This window comes from Schistocerca gregaria, chromosome 4, assembly GCF_023897955.1.
Source record: "Schistocerca gregaria isolate iqSchGreg1 chromosome 4, iqSchGreg1.2, whole genome shotgun sequence".
Classification (NCBI taxonomy): domain Eukaryota; kingdom Metazoa; phylum Arthropoda; class Insecta; order Orthoptera; family Acrididae; genus Schistocerca; species Schistocerca gregaria.
Genome location: NC_064923.1, coordinates 150,318,488 through 150,337,804, shown reverse-complemented (window position 1 = coordinate 150,337,804; position 19,317 = coordinate 150,318,488). Strand labels below are relative to the sequence as shown.

Here is a 19,317-nt window from a genome sequence, read left to right as displayed (position 1 = left end):
AATTTGCTTCCAGGGTGCAGTATTCGTTCATGTTTAAGAACCTGCTCTTGTAATTACTATTAAATTCTAGATTCTATATTAGAATAATGGCATTCTATAGCCAATAAGTAAGTTTAATTGTAAGCATTATGAACACCAAAAAACACACCAATCATGGTCGATAGACCAAATGAATGAGACATTTTATTGGCTCTGGATTTAAATAAAAAGGACTGTTCTGATATAGTTTAAGCTTCTTTTTCCTTCAGCTCTCATTTCCTAGTCAACGGACTGATATGAACTGATCGGAATAAATTATGGAAAGACGACAAGGTCTAGGTGACAAGACGATGATGTCTAGGAACAACCAACTGAAGAATGGTGATCTCTGTGAAATAATTCTCGTCTGGCAGACAAACTTATATTTATTAATGGTAGGATCAATAACGGCTCTGTCACATCAACCTTGGTCAGCACCTGTTATTTGACTTGATCTCCAGTGAGCATGAATTTTATAGTTAACTGAAGGTATGAGGATTTACTGTATAGATATTGTTACAGAAAAATCTACAGCTTGCTCATACGTACTTCTTTGAGGATTCCGAAATATCTATAGCAGCATTTACATAACATGTACTTAGAGAGCTGCCACATTTATTAAGACTCTTTATTCGTATTTGGGAGTGGTTGGCTAAATGCATGTCCAGCTTTTCCGGTTTATTGTTCCAATAACTATCCCTAGCTCGTTTAGATGAGAGTTGGGGTGATACCTTCTCCAATGCCTTGGTCACTTTCTCCACTGTCCTTATAGCTCTCAAAGTTAAATTGTAACCTGCCTTCTTTTTTCACTCAATCTATGGAGCGGTAGAAAAGTCTTCACACCTAATAACCTGAAGTTTAGATGGAAATTGAACAATTTATTGACATCAACAGAAGAAATAGAGAAGATAGTGGAGCAATTGGCCGCAGCAATAGTTAAACAATTGCCAGATTAACTCACCACTCTTCCTTTGCTGATACATGCAGCCTTGTGACAGCAGCCTTTCTTGTATGTCATGAAGTTCTATCCCACGCATCAGTCAGGAAATGACAGTTCAATGCTGTCCATTTTTCATATTACTAACATATGATTACACTCCGTAGCTTTAGTCAGTCCACATGTCCATTCAATACTTAATAATTACGCATGTAAGAGAATATGATCAGCTGCAGAACGTATTGTATATTCTTTGGGAAGTCTGCAAAAAGAGTCAGTGAAAGGAAAATTCCCACAATGAAAATTGAAATGATTATGTCGCTGCCGTTAGTAGTTGGAAGTGGTCTTCAGTTCTTAGAAACAAATTTGCAAACAGGAGCTTCGTACACAGAAGGCAATAATTACATGGCCAGTTGTGTTTAAGACTCTGAAGCTTACGTCGGAAGAAAGATTGGTTGATAAAATCACTTTATTCGTGAAGATGATTATTCATCATTAACTAAACGGCTCAAATAGTTATTTCGGTCAACCGCGGCTGCCATTTGTTGAACAAACTAACTTTCTCCGTGAAGTTGCGAGTCGTCTGTGATCCATCCATCTTGGGCTGTGCGAGTGACTGTATTATCTTTGTGTTTGAATTTCATAGACCATGACGTATTATCTTTGTGTTTGAATTACATAGATCATGACAAGTTGACGAAAGTAAACATTAAACATAGTTGTCGTCAATATTACAAATACTACTACATGAATTTGCTATGACACAAGGTTGTGATAATGGATGACGAAAGTGATAATCCCGAGTACGACTTGATGATATCATCAAAAGACTGGCAAAAAGTGACAAACACACATATTCAGGTTTTTATCCATTTCGTTCCGCTTGTGTACCGTAACTTTGACGTAGGGTAACTATTTTACTTATTCAGCTGGACAAATATGAAGTTTCGAGTACAGAAAAAGGACAATTACCAGTTCGGTTTTTTATAATCTTTCACACTTAGTGTAAAGTCAAAGGAAACTTGGAAAAAATGGAGAAGCACCTCGGATAAAAGTATAAAGAAAGAAATGAAAATACAGAAATAAGTAAAGTGTAGGAAGACCGAGAACATTTTTGAAGTCTATTTCCACCAGAGATTTATTGTCACATGTATCGTACATAAAATTTCCAGAATCTTTTCTCTACGCCCGAAAATTGATAGCAGGGTGTAATCCTATGTTTTTTGAAACCTTAAGAAGAAAATGATTGTCAGTGAAAGAAGTCTCCGTTTATTAACGGCGTACTACATTTTGCCTTTCAGAATGCCATCTTAATAGTAAGTTAATACGCTCTTGAGAGTGGTATTTTGTACCTCGATATAAATAAATTAATAATAATAATCTAAATTAGTAAAATAGTGGTGTTATAAACAATACCAAATTAAACTACTCAAAGCAAGAAGACGCGTACATTAATGGTAAAGTAACAGTGAAGGCAAGTGCAGAATAATTTGCATGGTTTTGTTATACATTACGAACATTCCACTGATACATTCTCATTGTCTGGCTTGTAATGTAAAATAGTCATATTTACTACTCTTCTAGAATTTCCAATAGCCGATGCTGGATTCTGACTGGTACTGTAAGCCTATGTTCATTTAATCTTCCAGTTATATGAATGCTGTTGAGGGCTCTTACAGACATTTTACCTCGTGTAAAAATTTCAGTTGATATTACTAAACCAAAAGCTGATTTTATTCTGTAACTACAGAAGAGGATTGCTTTGGATTTTTTTAGATGATGTCAACAATATACTTACAATATACATCAAATGCACGCAAATATTGTTTCGCTACAACTAGCTGAGTGTCAGTCCAGGACTCATTTCAGCCCTCACTTGCCCCCCCCCCCCCCCCCCCATATCACTGGATTCACCTCTGACAGTGATATGTATCTGCTGAGTGCAAAGTTAATATGTCGATTAATGTACTCACAAAACTATGTCCATCTTTAGGCCTTTGGTTGGGTAAAACAGTTCAGAGGTCAGACATAAGGAAAGACATACTACTTCCTAAATGACTATGCCAGGTGTCCGTGTTCAAATGTCACTTTCAGTTGAGGACAACTTTACATTTCAATCACTGTTAAAAGGCCAAAGAGAAAACTTCCACTTCATTTCTCCTCTTATCTGCAGTGCTTATTATTTTGTTCTCCTGCACATGAATTCCATCTTTAAAGACCTCCTTGTTGTTAGGACATTGACACCAATCTTCCTTTTCATGAATGTACCATTGTACTAAAGGACCTTTTCATTGCTTATCCTGTTACAATGTTAGAAGTGTGTATGGCTGTTCACTGCTCAGTACCTCTACTATATAATGTGCACTTACATTTTCTCCAACCATTGTTTGTAATCCAGCAAGAATCTGCCAATATTATGCTATGTATGTTTGTTTCCTAAAATTGTGTTTATCTTCCAGGCTGGTTTTAGAGAAGGTGCAGAAGAAGGAAGAAAAAATGCATTCCAGAAAGGTTTTGATGTAGGCTACATTGAAGGATTTTCAGTTGGCCACAAATTAGGTATCATCAGAGGAGTATTGAGGTATGTTTAAAATTTTGTTTGTGTTAATTGTATTGTTTATGCTTTGAATTTTGCCTTCAAGTTCTAAAGAAATGAACCATAATGTGGAGTCTCATGAAAAATAAATTACACACTTTCTTTTCCATGCAGGTGTGCATGTTGCCAGAGACATTCTAATGAGTCGCTTGTTGCTTTAATTCTTGTATTAACTAGTTCTGCCTTAAAATGTGATAGAGCAGTTCTGTGGACATTGTGAGATATTAAATAGTTGACACTACAAGTAATTTTTGGGAGACTAGAAGTAAGTTGATAAAATATTGGAGAATGGCCAGCAAGTGTCTGTGGGAATAGAGAGTCAGTCCATACCAAGTGGTCCAAGAAAAAAATAATTGATTGCTTGAGCATCTCGGAAAATTTTATATTTGCTGGGTGAAACCCCGATGTTTAGTAGCCACATAAATATTTTTTAAAAAACATTTATTGTTTATTATTTTGAAATGGTGACCATATTTGTTCCAGGCCGCCTGTGTTTTTTCATATTTGCAAGCATCTACATTTTTTACAATTATTCAGTAGCGGATTGTTCTAAGCCTTTCACATAAAATGCATTTAGTTCAACACACTCTGTGCTACAAGCTGCTCACCATTGATACTCTATAAAAAGTAACTATACTATACAGTGTAATAGCAGAAAAAATATTAAAGCTGAGAAATTAATCTTTCTTTGGAAAACTTTCTTCAAAAATAGTTTTTTTTAAATTTGTGGCAGATAACTTTGCACTATTAAAAATATATTAAAGAATACATTCAGCTAAGTGATAATGAAGTTAATTTGTAGCCCAGAGTGTGTTGAACTAAATGCATTTTATGGGAAAGGCTTAGGACAGTCCACTACTGAATAATAGAAAAGGAAAAAAAAAGGAGATGCTTGCAAATACAAAAAAAAAAAAAAAAAAAAAAAAAACACATGCAGCCTGGAACAAATATGGCCACCACTTCAAAATAATAAACAATAAATTCTTTTAAAAAAATATTTTTGTGGCTACCAAACATTTGGAATTCACCTAGCAAATATAAATTTTTTCTGAGATGGTCAAGCAACCAGAGCTGGACCACTTTGTATGGATTGGCCCTAGAGTAAACAGCAAAGGATTCTGGTTGAGGTATTTAGTAGTACTCTTGATAAAAATATTTTGTTGTAATATTTTGTGATTTCAAAAGTGAACAGAACCTCAGGCCAAACTGACAGTTCAGACTACTGCTGATAATAGATTGGTTTTTCCAGGGGCAGAGATTTTGCCCGAAATTGCAAAATCTCCAATTTCCTCAAGTTGAACAGGAAGCACGGGAAGCTCAAATAGGTGGAACAAACTGTCTTCAGTTTCCCTTGGAAGTTATTGGTACATTTGTGTACAGAACATCTTCATAAAGTTTTGTTTTTATTTGTGGTTCAGAAGGTTAAATCTGTAGATAAAAAGAAAAGTCTCTAAAATATACAGCTATCTTTTGAACAGAATGCCCAAATTCATAATAGTGTAATCTGTGTATAACTGGCTTGGTATTAAATGGAATGCTTGTGGGTGTTAGTGCACTTTTGATTCCATTTACTATATAATGTTTTAATGGCCAACCCAGGTGTCATCAGATATTGCAAGCAGTTGTTATGTGCACTTTCTTCGTGATCTACAACAGGATGTTATGTAAAATGGAATCAGTAACATGGCTGAAGAACAGAAAACATAACATTAATCAATTACAGCAAGAAAACCTGAGAGATGATGGGGCTAGGTGTTTGATTTGAAATAATTGTTTCTCTAATAGAATGTAAATGTTACAAGGGTGAAAGAAAGAGCTGTTAATTGTGATTTAATTTAAATAGCAGTAATATTTTCAGGTCTAAACCACAATAAAAGCCCAAATCTGAAGACAAAGTCATCAATGAAAGTCATCGCTTAGTACTGAAAGCACTTATCTTACTGACACTGCCATGCACCCAGAACCAAGTAGTATCCTTAGTGGAGAACACAGTAGGTTATTCCAGAATGCTGTATTTATACAAACATTGAATACTTCACAATATAAAAACATAAAATATTTTAAGGGGGTTTGAAATCCCAACCCGCTGCAGGCCCGTAAACGAAACCATATTGCATGCACCACAACTTGCAGCACTGCTCCTTCTCCTGGAGAAACGCAACCCATTGTTTCAGAAGTTCTCAATGGAACCAGCTACAGTACCCTGGGTCTAGATCTTCTCAAGACTTCTCTGTATCCTGGTGCTGGGGAATCCTCGCAATCTGGTCGTGTTGTTACATCCTTGTCACTATGAAGGTAGCCCCTCCCATCAAAGCTTTGTGATTGTCAAATGTCTTCTGTTTTCTTGAACCTCTCACCATCAATATGCTCCTCTGATTGTAGTAGGGCTTCATATGGAGGACATGAATGACATCTATGTGCTTTTGTCTTCTTGATGAAGGGTCAAAATCCTTAATTTGATATGTGACATTTGACAGGCAGTGGAGGATGTAATATGGTCTAGAGTAGTGCTTTAGTAACTTATCTGGTTATCCCACTTTCTTCTTGTGCCTAAAAATCTATAACAAGTGTCGCAGGCTGTATCTCGATGGCCAGTGCATGGTATTATAGTGCTCTTGGTCTTTCTCATGGATCCATATGTGAGCCAGCTGCTTTGTTTCATTGGTCCCAGTGATGAATGTTTCATGTAGTCATCCTATCATCCAATTGAAATGAGAACAGTATATTCATTATCATTTCAGTCTGTTGACTCTGGAGCAACACCGACAATGCGAGACCTGTGGAGTCATGCTTGACTGTGGTGTATGCGAATGTGATGATACTGGTAGGCAGTTGTTATCTTGTAGGGGATGTCTCAACATGAAATTACCTCTGATATTAGGCATGATTGGAAAACTTGTCCATGATCAGAGATCATCACACAAGATGCTCTATGCTTCAGAATTATGTCTTTTATAAGCACCTTTGCAATTACCAGAGCTTCAGCAGTTGGCACTGCTTTGGTGGTAGCATAGTGGGTGTGGTGCCCAGTGCAGCATATCATATATTGGTTTCCACTTGTTGGCTTTGGGAACCTCTCCATGAGGTCAATTACAATTCAGTGGTGGGGCTGCTGCAGCCAGGATCAGTACCAGATGGGAGGTAATTACAACACATGCTTCCATTGTTGGCATTCCTTACAGTAACTTACAGTGTGTCCAATGGATTGGTATAGACCCAGCCAGTGATATCTGCATCTGATTCTGTCTAGAGTCTTCATGTATCCCAGGTGACCAGATGTTGAAGCGTCATGGAAACTGAGAAAACTTCTCACAAATGTGCTAAATATTCGGAAAATTGGTGACCGCTATTTTCTCTGGATCTGGACAGACTCTATTGCCATTCACTAGGTGCCCCAAGGTTTTTATTTCTTAGATGTTGAAGAGGCATTTTTTTGGATGCAGGTGTAGATCTGCTATCTGAACACACTTCAAAATGGTAATTGGATGACTTAGATGTCCTTCAAATATCTTAAAAAATGACAGTGTCATCTAGATAGTGGACCCATGTCATCCATTTAAGGTGTCAAAACAGGTTGTCTGTCGTAGATTTGAAGGTTGCGGGAGTGCTACGTAGTCCAGGCAGCATAACTTACTGTCAGAAGTTATGAAGGTAGTCTTTTCCCAGGTAAGCCTAGTCAACTTCAGTTTGCCGGAAGCATGCCTATAGTTGAGAAATAGTTTGCTCCTTTCAAGGAGTCCAAAGTTTCAACAACCTGCATCAATGGGTATGTATCATTCGTCGTGATTGGTAGCCAACACAAAAATGTCATGTGCCGTACTTCTTCACTACAACCACAGGAGAGGACCTTCTGGAGGTACAGTGATATCATCTTGTAGCACCTTCTCCCCTTACTCCCACATTATCTGTTGTTCAGTTGGTGACAACCACTGGCTAATTGGTGCATGATTCCCAGTGTTGGTATAGTGTTTTGCCTTGGATTTCTTTTTCTGCCTCTTGTCCACTCCAGATTTTCAAGCATCCAAAAACTGATGCAGACCAGCTGCCACTCGCTGGCATTGTTCCTCTGTCAGGGCAGATACTATTGACACTCTGATAGCAGTTTCCTCCTCTGTGTTGTGTCTATTAGTAGTGGAGCATGATTCTTCATCAATAGTGGAAACACACCAGTGTGTTATCTTCCATCCTCCAAATGTCTGTTCTTCAGTGTGGTTTGTTGGTGTGGGAATTGGTTGTACATGTATTGGTCATTCTCTGCAGTAGTGTGCAACATGTCCAGGGTGTCCACAGTGGAAACACTATCATGTTATTCTCTGTCCAAATGTCTGTTCATCTGTATGCTTTTTATTTGGCATGGGACTTGGTTGTACCTGTGTTGGTCAGGTGTTAGGTTGTCATTTGATGGCTGCATCACAAGTCTGAGATGGCAGAGTCCATTCTTCCTGGTGTGGTTGGCTGGTGGTGCTGTATGCCCCCCACAACCCATGGTCATTTCCCCAGTGAACTTGTATGCATGCCATTGTGTCATGTGAAAGTGTTTCTATGGCATGTTCTTGATATGCTTCATCTTGTTTTATAGATATCACCAGTCGATTAACTTACGGAAATGAGTGTTTCAAAGTTGTCATGGGGAAGTTTTTCAATCTTCCTGACCCAGGCTCCCGAATGTTATCTTTATCTTGTCTCTTTGTTGTACTAACATTCTGATGTTTTTTTTTCATTTTCTCTTTTTTGTGATTACAAAGTATAGTTAGCAAAGCAACAATAATGTTATATTCTACTGATTGTATTTCACTGTGAATTATATCTTTAGTCAGAGTATGTTTCATTGTCCACATGTACTATCCATTTTTGTGTTCTGGTATGTCAATAAAGTCAAGATAATATTCATGTTTGAAGTCTGTGTGTTCATTTAGTATTTCGTTTGGATAGTCTTTTAAATGTATGTATATATCCAATTCTGAATATGTGTGGATGTGTGTGTGTGTGTGTGTGTGTGTGTGTGTGTGTGTGTGTGTGTGTGTGTGTGTGCGGGCGCGGGCGCGCGCAATTGGATACCCGTCCTTTTTTCCCCCTAAGGTAAGTCTTTCCACTCCCGGGATTGGAATGACTCTTTACCCTCTCCCTTAAAACCCACATCGTTCGCCTTCCCTCTTTCCTGACGAAGCAACCGTTAGTTGCGAAAGCTTGAATTTTGTGTGTATGTTTGTGTTTGTTTGTGTGTCTATCGACATGCCAGCGCTTTTGTTTGGTAAGTCACATCATCTTTATTTTTAGATATATCCAGTTCTTCAGATATTTTCTAGTTAAACTGTATTACAAATACTGCACAGGATACCGAAAGAACTTTCTATCAACATATTTGAAGAATTTGAGAGATATATAGGTACAAAGGACTATCCAGACAAGATACTAAATGAACACACAAACTTTTAAAGATAAATATTATCTGGAAAACTTTGTCGACATACTGGAACACAAAAATGGATAGTAAAGCAGCACTTTTTTTCTGTAAGCAAATTGCTTTTATTTTGGATTCCAGTACACCATATTATTCCCCACTGTTCTGGTTATAGAACCCTATTTTTCAACATAATCTCATTTCAATACAATGGCCTTATGCCATCTGACTGGAAGGGCCTGTATACCCACATGGTACCACTCTACTAGTCAACAGTGGAGCTAGCATCTTTCTATATCAGTAACCAGTAAGCTCTCCATCATCCATGCACTACTTCCCACAGAGCGCATCCTTCATTGGGCCAAACAGAGGGAAGTCATAACAAGCGAGATCTGACTGTAGCGTAAATGAGGAAGAACATTACAGTGAAGTTTCACGAGTTGCCCTCAGGTGTGCAAACTTGTCTGAATCCTTGCATCCAGTTCAGCAGCGAGGTGTTTGATTGTGGTATGTTGATTACCTCAAATGAGTGTGTCCGCACATTCCAACATTGCAGGAGTCTCAGCTGTGTGCAGCTGGTTTGCGCGCGGGTCTTAAGACAGGGGTGCATGACATCATTGCGATGATGACAGACACCTCAACTCAGGACTCTGCATGCTTTTGCTCACTACCATGGATATTTTGCAACCACCAGTGAATATATGTGATGCTCTGGTTTTCCTTCAAAAGAATCTCCTCCATTACAGGTACCATTTTTGGAGGCTTTGTATAGTACCACCACATATCAGAACTTCATGAAACTATTGGGGCTGAAGCAGGGATATTACATGATGCCCCACAGCAAATTGTACATTTTTTCAACTGAAATTAGACAAGAAAAGAAAGTATTACCTTACTAACTGAACATCCCTGGCACATACGGACAACAAAACATACTCAGAGCAAAGACGTATTTCACAAGAAAGTCCAATCAGTGAAATATAACATTATCGTTGCTTAGCTAATTATTATCTGCAAACATATAGCAGCAGAGTTGACAAACTGCCAAATAAATGTGAAATTGCACTTTATAGTAAACAAACTATCAAGAAACGGACTAAACATGTTCCATAGTTTATCACTACAGATGCAATGTGGGCATCAAGTCAAACTAGACATTTGTATTAGTATACTATTCCAAAGTATAATTATTCACATGGACAATCACCATATGTGAAGATAGTTTCACCAGTGTTATTCACAGTTTACTTGAAAATGGCAATAAAGCTCAACAGCTGTCATAATAAAGAATATTAAATTTATTGCAGGTAGTCTGGACCTATACTTTTCCAAAATGTCATATTGTGACATACTATGCTGCAGGCCCAATAGAAAGAAAAACACTTGTTACAGTTAGCAACCCTCCTTCATTTTTACATTATATTGAATGAAGACAGCCATTCTCTCCAAATAAAGGAGTTAATAGATCAACAGGCCCATAGAAAAGTGATAGTTGTTGCATGCTTCTACCATTTTCTTCACAGTGGCCTTACCCAAAAAAAGTATTCATCCCAGGAAAAGACAGTGGTTTAGAAGAGAGCATATTTGTGTGTGCCTATACTGATGAACTTATGTTTGACAACTAGCCTACAACACTCATAACATGTTTTTTAAGCTTGTTACTGTTGTCCATAGTATTTGTATCTAGTTTTGATATTCTCCGACAATCTTTATTTGTGTAATGAGAACAAAATTCATCACCACCCCACATACATAAAAATTATAACATTCTTCATATTTTTCCCCCAGTGTTCTTCAGAATGATACTGGACATTCACCAGCACCAAGCAAAGAAGAGGAAAAAAGATGCAAGCCTCTCGGCAACCCATTAATAGATATTTGCAAACTTTGTGAAGAAGACAACCAGAACCATGACTCTCCTGCAGATGTTTCTGAAGTACGCTTAAATCAAGAAAGGATATCAGCTGAAAAAATTAAAGAATTAAAAGACCAGAATGCAGAACAATTTACTAAATTTGGTATTCTAATCGATGACATTATGGATTCTAAATAACAACCATAGAACAGTCTCCTACAATTTTTTTCTGGTGCCAAGAATGTGAAATGTCATATGGACATAGCTGACTGATAAAATTGTGAGCATATTCTTTTGTGTATTTTTTGTTAGAGTTGCTAATTAATACTCCAAAAACCAGAATGACAAAAGCATGATTTTAAAAACTTAATAAGTTACAGTAGTAAGTAACATATAAATATCCGGTATAGTTCTGGATTCATTGCACTAGCTTGTAAAAGAATTTGCAACCAATTTTCCTATTTACTTGAGTGAACACAAGAAAAAAGTGTTTTACCACTACCTACAATGCTAATATAAAAATAGTTGTTTATTAATTACTTGTGACAGACTTGACATTTACTTAAAAAATGATATACGAAGAAGGCTGAAAACATGATGCAGCTACAAAAGAGCAACTTTTTCATTTGTTCTTTTCTTTAAAATAATCAAATCTTTTTCAAATTGTTTGTTATTTATAGTCTTAGAATGTTTTGTATTTGAGTATAAAAGAATAATTGAATATATTTATTTTAATATAAAAGCTCTACCTTTGTTTTGTCAGCTTTGAATTTCAGGCATTTCCAATTCAAAGTAAAGACTTCCTTTGTTGAATATACTTTTAAAATCCAATGAGAAGCATTTTTATGTTGGACATACTGCATATATGCTGTGAAACACATTGTACCAAATTGTTACATTTAATATGTAATTAAAATAAATCTTGTATTTTTTCATTCATTTATATCCGTTGATGCCCATGACTTTTGCCTCAAATGAATTTTAATATATTCTCCAGACTTCTTTTTCTCATACAGTGTGAAATTAAATGCATAGCTCATCTATATTTGTCAGGCTCATTATTTTATGGGAAATACATCTATGTTTAAACAACAGTTCAAAAGCTACAGCTCAGCAAGGGGATGTGAACGAGTAATTTCTTTGCTTTTATTTTCGTAAACCAGTCTTACCACTAATTTAATATTCTTCTGTGTTCGTGTCTGCCTCCTTGTTGGGAAAATTAGGTGTTGTATTGTAACCAGGTCCAGTGCTACCATGTTTAGTCTATTATCCTCATCTTCTAGCCCAACATAGAAAGAAATGAAAATGACACTGTACAGGAAGATAGGAGGAAAGTCACCAGGTATGGATGAAGTAAGTGTCGAAATTGTGAAGGCAGTAGGGGAGGCTAGGAAACAGTGGCAGTATCATATCATGAGGGTTGTGGAAACTGAGAAGAAGACTCCGGAAGATTGGAAGAGGGAGCTAATTGTCACTATATTCAAGAAAGAGAACAGGGGTCGCACAGATACCACACTGTGCCAAGGTATAAGAATACAAACAAGTGTCAAGAACAGCATGGCTTTGGACCTGGGAGGACTCAACTGTTGACATTATATTTGCAGTGAGGGAGCCCCAGCAGCATCACTATGAATTCGGGGAAGGCCTTGTGATGGCCTTTCTTTGTATGGAAAAGACACTTGATAGTGCCTATAGAAGAAACGCCTGGGAAGTACTAAAAAAGAAGGGACTGGTAAAAAGAAGACAACAAGCAGAATGGAGGAGGTGTACTGTGGAAAATTGAGTTGTGTGGGAGTTGGAAATGAAAGGATGGATTGATTGCAGCAAACAAGTGATGTGAAATGGGGAAGTGCATTGTCACCTCTCCTCTTCATTGTGGTCTTCAATGAGATAATGGATAAGGAGGCAGAAAAAACTGGAGAAGACAAGAGGAAAGCAATGATATTTGCAGATGACTAGATGGGGAAACGAGGAGGAGAAGAGGAACAGCCAGATGCCTGGGAAGAAACCAAGAGACAGGTGGTTGGTTTGGAGGAAGGGACCAAACAGCGAGGCCATCAGTCCCATCAGATTAGGGAAGGAAGTTGGCCATTCCCTTTCAAAGGAAACATCCCACCATTTGCCTGAAGTGATTTAGGGAATCACAGAAGACCTTTATCAGGATGGCTGGATGTGGGTTTGGGCTGTCATCCTCCTGTGTGTGAGTCCAGTGTGTGTCACATCAGTGGGGCTGAGAGGCTATGAGGAATTAAATTTAATGCAAACAAATGTGAGATCCTGAAAAAGAAAGAAAGACCAGCTAGCAGAATACGGATTGGAGGTGAACAATTGAAGAATGTGGAAAGTGCCAAGTACATGTGAAGTGTCACAGCGGAAAATGGAAGAAATAAGAAAGAGGTTGGTGAAAATGGCAAACAGGCAGAAGCATTTCTCTGAATTGTTGAAAGCTTGGTTTGAAACAAAGACGTCCCACAAAAAAGTTAAGAAGTAATGTACTGTATAGAAGTTACAACATCCCAATACTGACCTATGCATCTAAAACCCAGGTAATGAAGAAAAGAGGTGTAAGCAGATTACAGGCATGTGAAGTGAAGTTCCTCAGGCAGGATAGGAGTAACAAGGAGGGAGTGGATGAGGAATGAAAGGTTAAGTGGAATGGTGAAAGAGGAAACCTTGCAGGGCAGGACAGAAACATCAAAACTAAGATGGTATGGGCACTTAAAGGGAATGGAAAACAAGAGGGTTGCGAAGATGAAACATCAAATGGAGTTGTGAGTGAAATGACCAAGAGGAAGAACAGACCCAGTCTGAGGATGGAAACTGTTTATTATGATGATGATTGCAGCCAAAAAAAAAAGATGTGATCAAATATTGGTATTTGGCAGACAGCGTAATCAAGAATGCGGTAGGTATGTTGATAAGCATCCTGACTGTGATGTTGATGCCCATTAAGAATAGCTCACAGGCATGAGCAAGTCTCATTAGTAGTCCTTATTCAGAGACTTCAGTGAATGCATCATCATCTTATTCAGTAGTTTTCATGGATCTTTACTTGTATCCAAGTCACCTCTGACATTGTAATCTGTATAGGTCACTAAAATGTAAAGATAAATGCTCTTAAGCTGGAACCATTTTAACTTCTCAGTTTACGTTAAAAACTTTCAGATACTTCTCCACCAATTAAGGAAGTCTTACATCTTATCATTAAAAGCCATAATAATGAACATTAGCGTAGGTGGACAATATGTTTTATGTATAACTTCTCTGCTAAAGGCAAAGTTTAGGTTGACAAATACACAATGAATAGTAAGATGCAGTCATCCAATAATCCTGGAATTTATCGTGACATTTCAGCTTAAAATGGTGATGGTAGAGTTGCTGAACTGTTATGGGAGACTTGTTATTTTTTAAGATACACCTTGATGGGAAATGCTTGATGTTCTGAATTCCACAGTGCCATAATTACAACTGGCAATCTGTCCTGAATGCAGCCCACACATACATATTTCACAGAGGTGCAAAAGCGATGCCTTACTACTTTACTCAAATCCTACTATTCATTCTGCTGGAGCCTGCATAAGTGTGCACAATAATTCATATGGGCAGAGTCCCCAACATTTTTAAGGATTATCTTAGCAGAAAGTTTTTCTGCAATACTCGTGACACTCCTCTACAACTATTGTAGTTGAATCTATCTGTGTTTCCTTTGTACAGTGTTATTGTGTTTGCCTTTCTCGTGTATTATGATATTGTCTCTTTTCCAGCAGCACATCAGTAGATGATACACAGGCTGATATACGCCATATTATCTCCACACAAATGAGCTGTATTATCCCTGTACTTTTCCCAGCTTCAGCTCAAATTTTGTGTGTATGTTTGTGTGTCTATCGACCTGCCAGCGCTTTTGTTTGGTAAGGCACATCATCTTTGTTTTAGATATATTTTTCCCACGTGGAAGTTTCCCTCTATTATATATATATTACTGATGATGTAAATAAAATAGAAAGAAACTTCCACATGGGAAAAATATATTAAAAACAAAGATTCCAAGACTTACCAAGCAGGAAAGCCCCGGTAGATAGGCACAATAAATAAAACACACACACAGAATTTCGAGCTTTCACAACCGGCGGCTGCTTCGTCAGGAAAGAGGGAAGGAAAAAAGGGGAAAAGAACAGGTGTACACGCGCGCACACACACACACACACACACACACACACACACACACACACACACACACACACATCCATCCATCCATCCATCCATCCATACATACACAGACACAAGCAGACATATTTGAAGGCAAAGAGTATGGGCAGAGATGACTTGGCTCAAGACTCATGAAAGAATGTTGTATACATGGAAGAAGCTTGGAGGTACTGACAGGTTTCAGATAGATTATATAATGGTAAGACAGAGATTTAGGAACCAGGTTTTAAATTGCAAGATATTTCCAGGGGCAGGTGTGGACTCTGTCCACAATCTATGGATTGTGAACTGTAGATTAAAACTGAAGAAACTGCAAAAAAGTAGCAATTTAAGGAGATGGGACCTGGATAAAAGGACTAAACCAGAGGTTGCACAGAGTATAAGGGAACAATTGACAGGAACGGGGGAAAGAAATACAGTAGATGAGGAATGGGTAGCTTTGAGGGATGAAGTAGGTAAAAAGACGAGGGTTAGTAGAAATCCTTGGGTAACAGAAGAAATATTGAATTTAATTGATGAACGGAGAAAATATAAAAATGCAGTAAATCAAGCAGGCAAAAAGGATACAAACATATCAAAAAATGATATCGACAGGAAGTGCAAAATGGCTAAGCAGGGATGGCTAGAGGACAAAAGTAAGGATGTGGAGGCTTATCTCACTAGGGGTAAGATAGATACTGCCTACAGAAAAATTAGAGAGACCTTTGGAGAAAAGAGAAGCACTTGTACGAATATCAAGAGCTTCGATGGAAACCCAGTCCTAAGCAAAGAAGGGAAAGCAGAAAGGTGGAAGGAGTATATAAAGGGTCCATACAAAGGCGATGTTCTTGAGGACAATGTTATTGAAATGGAAGAGGATGTAGATGAAGATGAAATGGGAGATATGATACTGCATGAAGAGTTTGACAGAGCACTGAAAGACCTGAGTCGAAACAAGGCCCCGGAAGTGGACAACATTCCATTACAACTACTGACAGCCTTGTGAGAGCCAGTCCTGATAAAACTCTACCATCTGGTGAGCAAGGTGTATGATACAGGCGAAATACCCTCAGACTTAAAGAAGAATGTGATAATTCCAGTCCCAAAGAAAGCAGGTGTTGACAGATGTGAAAATTACTGAAGTATCAACTTACTAAGTCACAGCTGCAAAATACTAACGCGAATTCTTTACAGACAAATGGAAAATATGATAGAAGCCGACCTCGGGGAAGACCAGTTTGTATTCCGCAGAAATATTGGAACATGTGAGGCAATACTGACCCTACGACTTATCTTAGAAAATAGATTAAGGAAAGGCAAACCTATGTTTCTAGCATTCTTATACTTAGAGAAAGCTTTTGACAATGTTGACTGGAATACTCTCTTTCATATTCTGAAGGTGCCAGGGGTAAAATACAAGGAGCAAAAGGCTATTTACAATTCGTACAGAAAACAGATGGCAGTTATAAGAGTTGAGGGACATGAAGGGGAAGCAGTAGTTGGGAAGGGAGTGAGACAGGGTTGTAGCCTGTCCCCGATGTTTTTCAATCTGTATATTGAACAAGCAGTAAAGTAAACAAAAGAAAAATGCGGAGTAGGTATTAAAATCCATGGAGAAGAAATAAAAACTTGGAGGTTAGCAGGTGACATTGTAATTCTGTCAGAGACAGCAAAAGACTTGGAAGAGCAGCTGAATGTAATGACAGTGTCTTGAAAGGAGGATACAAGATGAACATCAACAAAAGCAAAATGAGGATAATGGAATTTAGTCGAATTAAGTCGGGTGATGCTGAGGGAATTAGATTAGGAAATGAAACACTTAATGTAGTAAAGGAGTTTTGCTATTTGGGGAGCAAAATAATTGATGATGGTCGAAGTAGAGAGGATATAAAATGTAGACTGGCAATAGCAAGGAAAGCGTTTTGGAAGAAGAGAAATTTGATAACATTGAGTATAGATTTAACTGTCAGGAAGTCGTTTCTGAAAGTATGGAGTGTAGCCATGCAGGGAAGTGAAACATGGACAATAAATAGTTTTGACAAGAAGAGAATAGAAGCTTTCGAAATGTGGTGCTACAGAAGAATGCTGAAGATTAGATGGGTAGATCGCATAACTAATGAGGAAGTATTGAATAGGATTGGGGAGTAGAGAAGTTTGTGGCACAACTTGTCCAGAAGAAGGGATCGGTTGGTAGGACATGTTCTGAGGCATCAAGGGATCACCAATTTAGTATTGGAGGGCAGTGTGGAGGGTAAAAATCGTAGAGAGAGACCAAGAGATGAATACACAAGCAGATTCAGAAGGATGTAGGTTGCAGTAGGTACTGGGAAATGAAGAAGTTTGCACAGGATAGAGTAGCATGTAGAGCTGCAACAAACCAGTCTCAGGATGAAGATCGCAACAACAACAACAACAACCAGGTGTTGGTCATAATAGTCTAGTTTTCATCTTGCTACGAGAATCACTTTTAATTTAGATATATTTTGGCCATAATGAGGGATTGCCCTAAGTCACATGCACTGTGATATGTTTGGGCGTTGGGTGTGTCGTACAAGTCAAATCTCCTGGTAATTTTTAGATCATCCAGCTTGTGTCAGTTGCCTTGATGGCAGATGTTTACATGATACTTCGTGTGCATATCATTTTTGGAAATAGGTACAAGTGAATGACTGCCTACATAACTGAATTGTCAGCGTCACTTCCTTCAGGGCAGTATCAATTCCCAGTATCATCTTGGATTTTTTTCAGAGGAAGGGAGGTCTGGTATGGATTCCACTCAGTCCTTTTAAGGCCATATGACAAGCTGCTTGAATAAAGAAGCATTAGCATCATCTACTGGCAATAATAGCTGGAAGGATTGGCGACATGCTGATCACATGTCCAATGATCATAAATGGCTCCTTGTACAGCCTTGTAGACAGCACTCAGAACAGGCTTAAGGTCTAATCTATGCATGCTGTTTACTTTTTACTGTACTAGGTGCAAGCGACTACAAAGCTCACTGTTCCAAGAGGTTCTTCTGTGTTTCCAAGACTGTGAGATCCTATACAGATTGGCCATTTGTAATTACCATTGCCAATTATTGCACTGAAGTCACCAAGTATTATAAATTTTCTTAAAGTTCTAAATTTCTCTTTAATATTGTCTTTCTCATTAGAGAGTGATTGCATTGCTACTCATTGAGATACTAAGTTCTTCCTCATCCCATGTTTACTTAAATCAAACACTCTAGTGATGTTCTTGCTTTATTCACCTAACTGATTTTGATTTAACTGTGTATTTCTCAAATATGTTAGGTATTTGTGCTTTGATATTGAATTTTTGTTGAACTGGAGTTTATTATAAGCTTGCTTTTCATTACTGTATTAATTCTATTTATGTTCCTCTAGTCCACTCCAACAGCACTGGTGTGAAGTTTGCTAACTTATGTCATTTCCTTAGCAGAAAACTGTCAGAAAGAAACATGTTTCTGGCTGTTGACTAGCATTTGAGAGGCTCAGACTTGACTGTAGGAGTATCAAAATAACCATTATATTCTAGGGCATGGTTCAATATTAACTGTCAATGACAGCTTGAGTGTACATTTCATTGTACCTCTCTGATCAAATGCTAAATCACTAGAGTAAAGAAATCAGTGTGATCAGTTGCTAAATCGAAATTAAGTGTAATTGATACTCGTAAAATACAGAGGATTAAGTTTGGTGACAACACTATTGTAAACTCAACTAAATATCAGAGAATTCAGGTGAACTCTTCACAAATGTGGTGAAGATAGATGTCAGCAGAGCAGGTTATCAGTGCAAACTAAATCCCCTTGGACCTAACTAAGAATCTAATTAATTATTGGAAACTGACATTTAAACATGTTTATTATCATTAAAACCCCCCCATGAACCATGGACCTTGCCGTTGGTGGGGAGGCTTGCGTGCCTCAGCGATACAGATGGCCGTACCGTAGGTGCAACCACAACGGAGGGGTATCTGTTGAGAGGCCAGACAAACATGTGGTTCCTGAAGAGGGGCAGCAGCCTTTTCAGTAGTTGCAGGGGCAACAGTCTGGATGATTGACTGATCTGGCCTTGCAACATTAACCAAAACGGCCTAGCTGCGTTGGTACTGCGAACGGCTGAAAGCAAGGGGAAACTACAGCCGTAATTTATCCCGAGGACATGCAGCTTTCCTGTATGATTAAATGATGACGTCCTCTTGGGTAAAATATTCCGGAGGTAAAATAGTCCCCCATTCGGATCTCCGGGCGGGGACTACTCAGGAGGACGTCGCTATCAGGAGAAAGAAAACTGGCATTCTACGGATCGGAGCGT

General features: G+C 38.1%; 2 protein-coding genes across 4 annotated transcripts in view; one reads left to right on the top strand and one right to left on the bottom strand.

Moving 5' to 3' along the window:
- The window catches only part of LOC126267222 (C-1-tetrahydrofolate synthase, cytoplasmic), a 316,907-nt gene extending 315,323 nt beyond the window's left edge, over positions 1 to 1,584 (bottom strand). The window contains exons 1-2 of one of the 3 annotated variants that reach the window (XM_049972202.1): positions 980 to 1,564; positions 568 to 869 (exon numbers count right to left, since the gene is read on the bottom strand). The gene's annotated coding sequence lies outside the window, so the exon portion shown is untranslated. Of the gene's footprint in view, positions 1 to 567; positions 870 to 979 lie in introns of all 3 variants that reach the window. The other 2 variants (XM_049972201.1, XM_049972200.1) reach the window with 2 other exon arrangements.
- A 26-nt stretch (positions 1,585 to 1,610) lies between these two features.
- On the top strand, positions 1,611 to 11,750 carry LOC126267224 (uncharacterized). The gene is made up of 3 exons (XM_049972208.1): positions 1,611 to 1,816; positions 3,415 to 3,536; positions 10,741 to 11,750. The coding sequence occupies exons 1-3, from the start codon at positions 1,733 to 1,735 to the stop codon at positions 11,003 to 11,005; spliced, it is 471 nt and encodes a 156-aa protein (XP_049828165.1). The 5' UTR covers positions 1,611 to 1,732; the 3' UTR covers positions 11,006 to 11,750.
- The last annotated feature ends 7,567 nt before the right edge of the window (positions 11,751 to 19,317 follow it).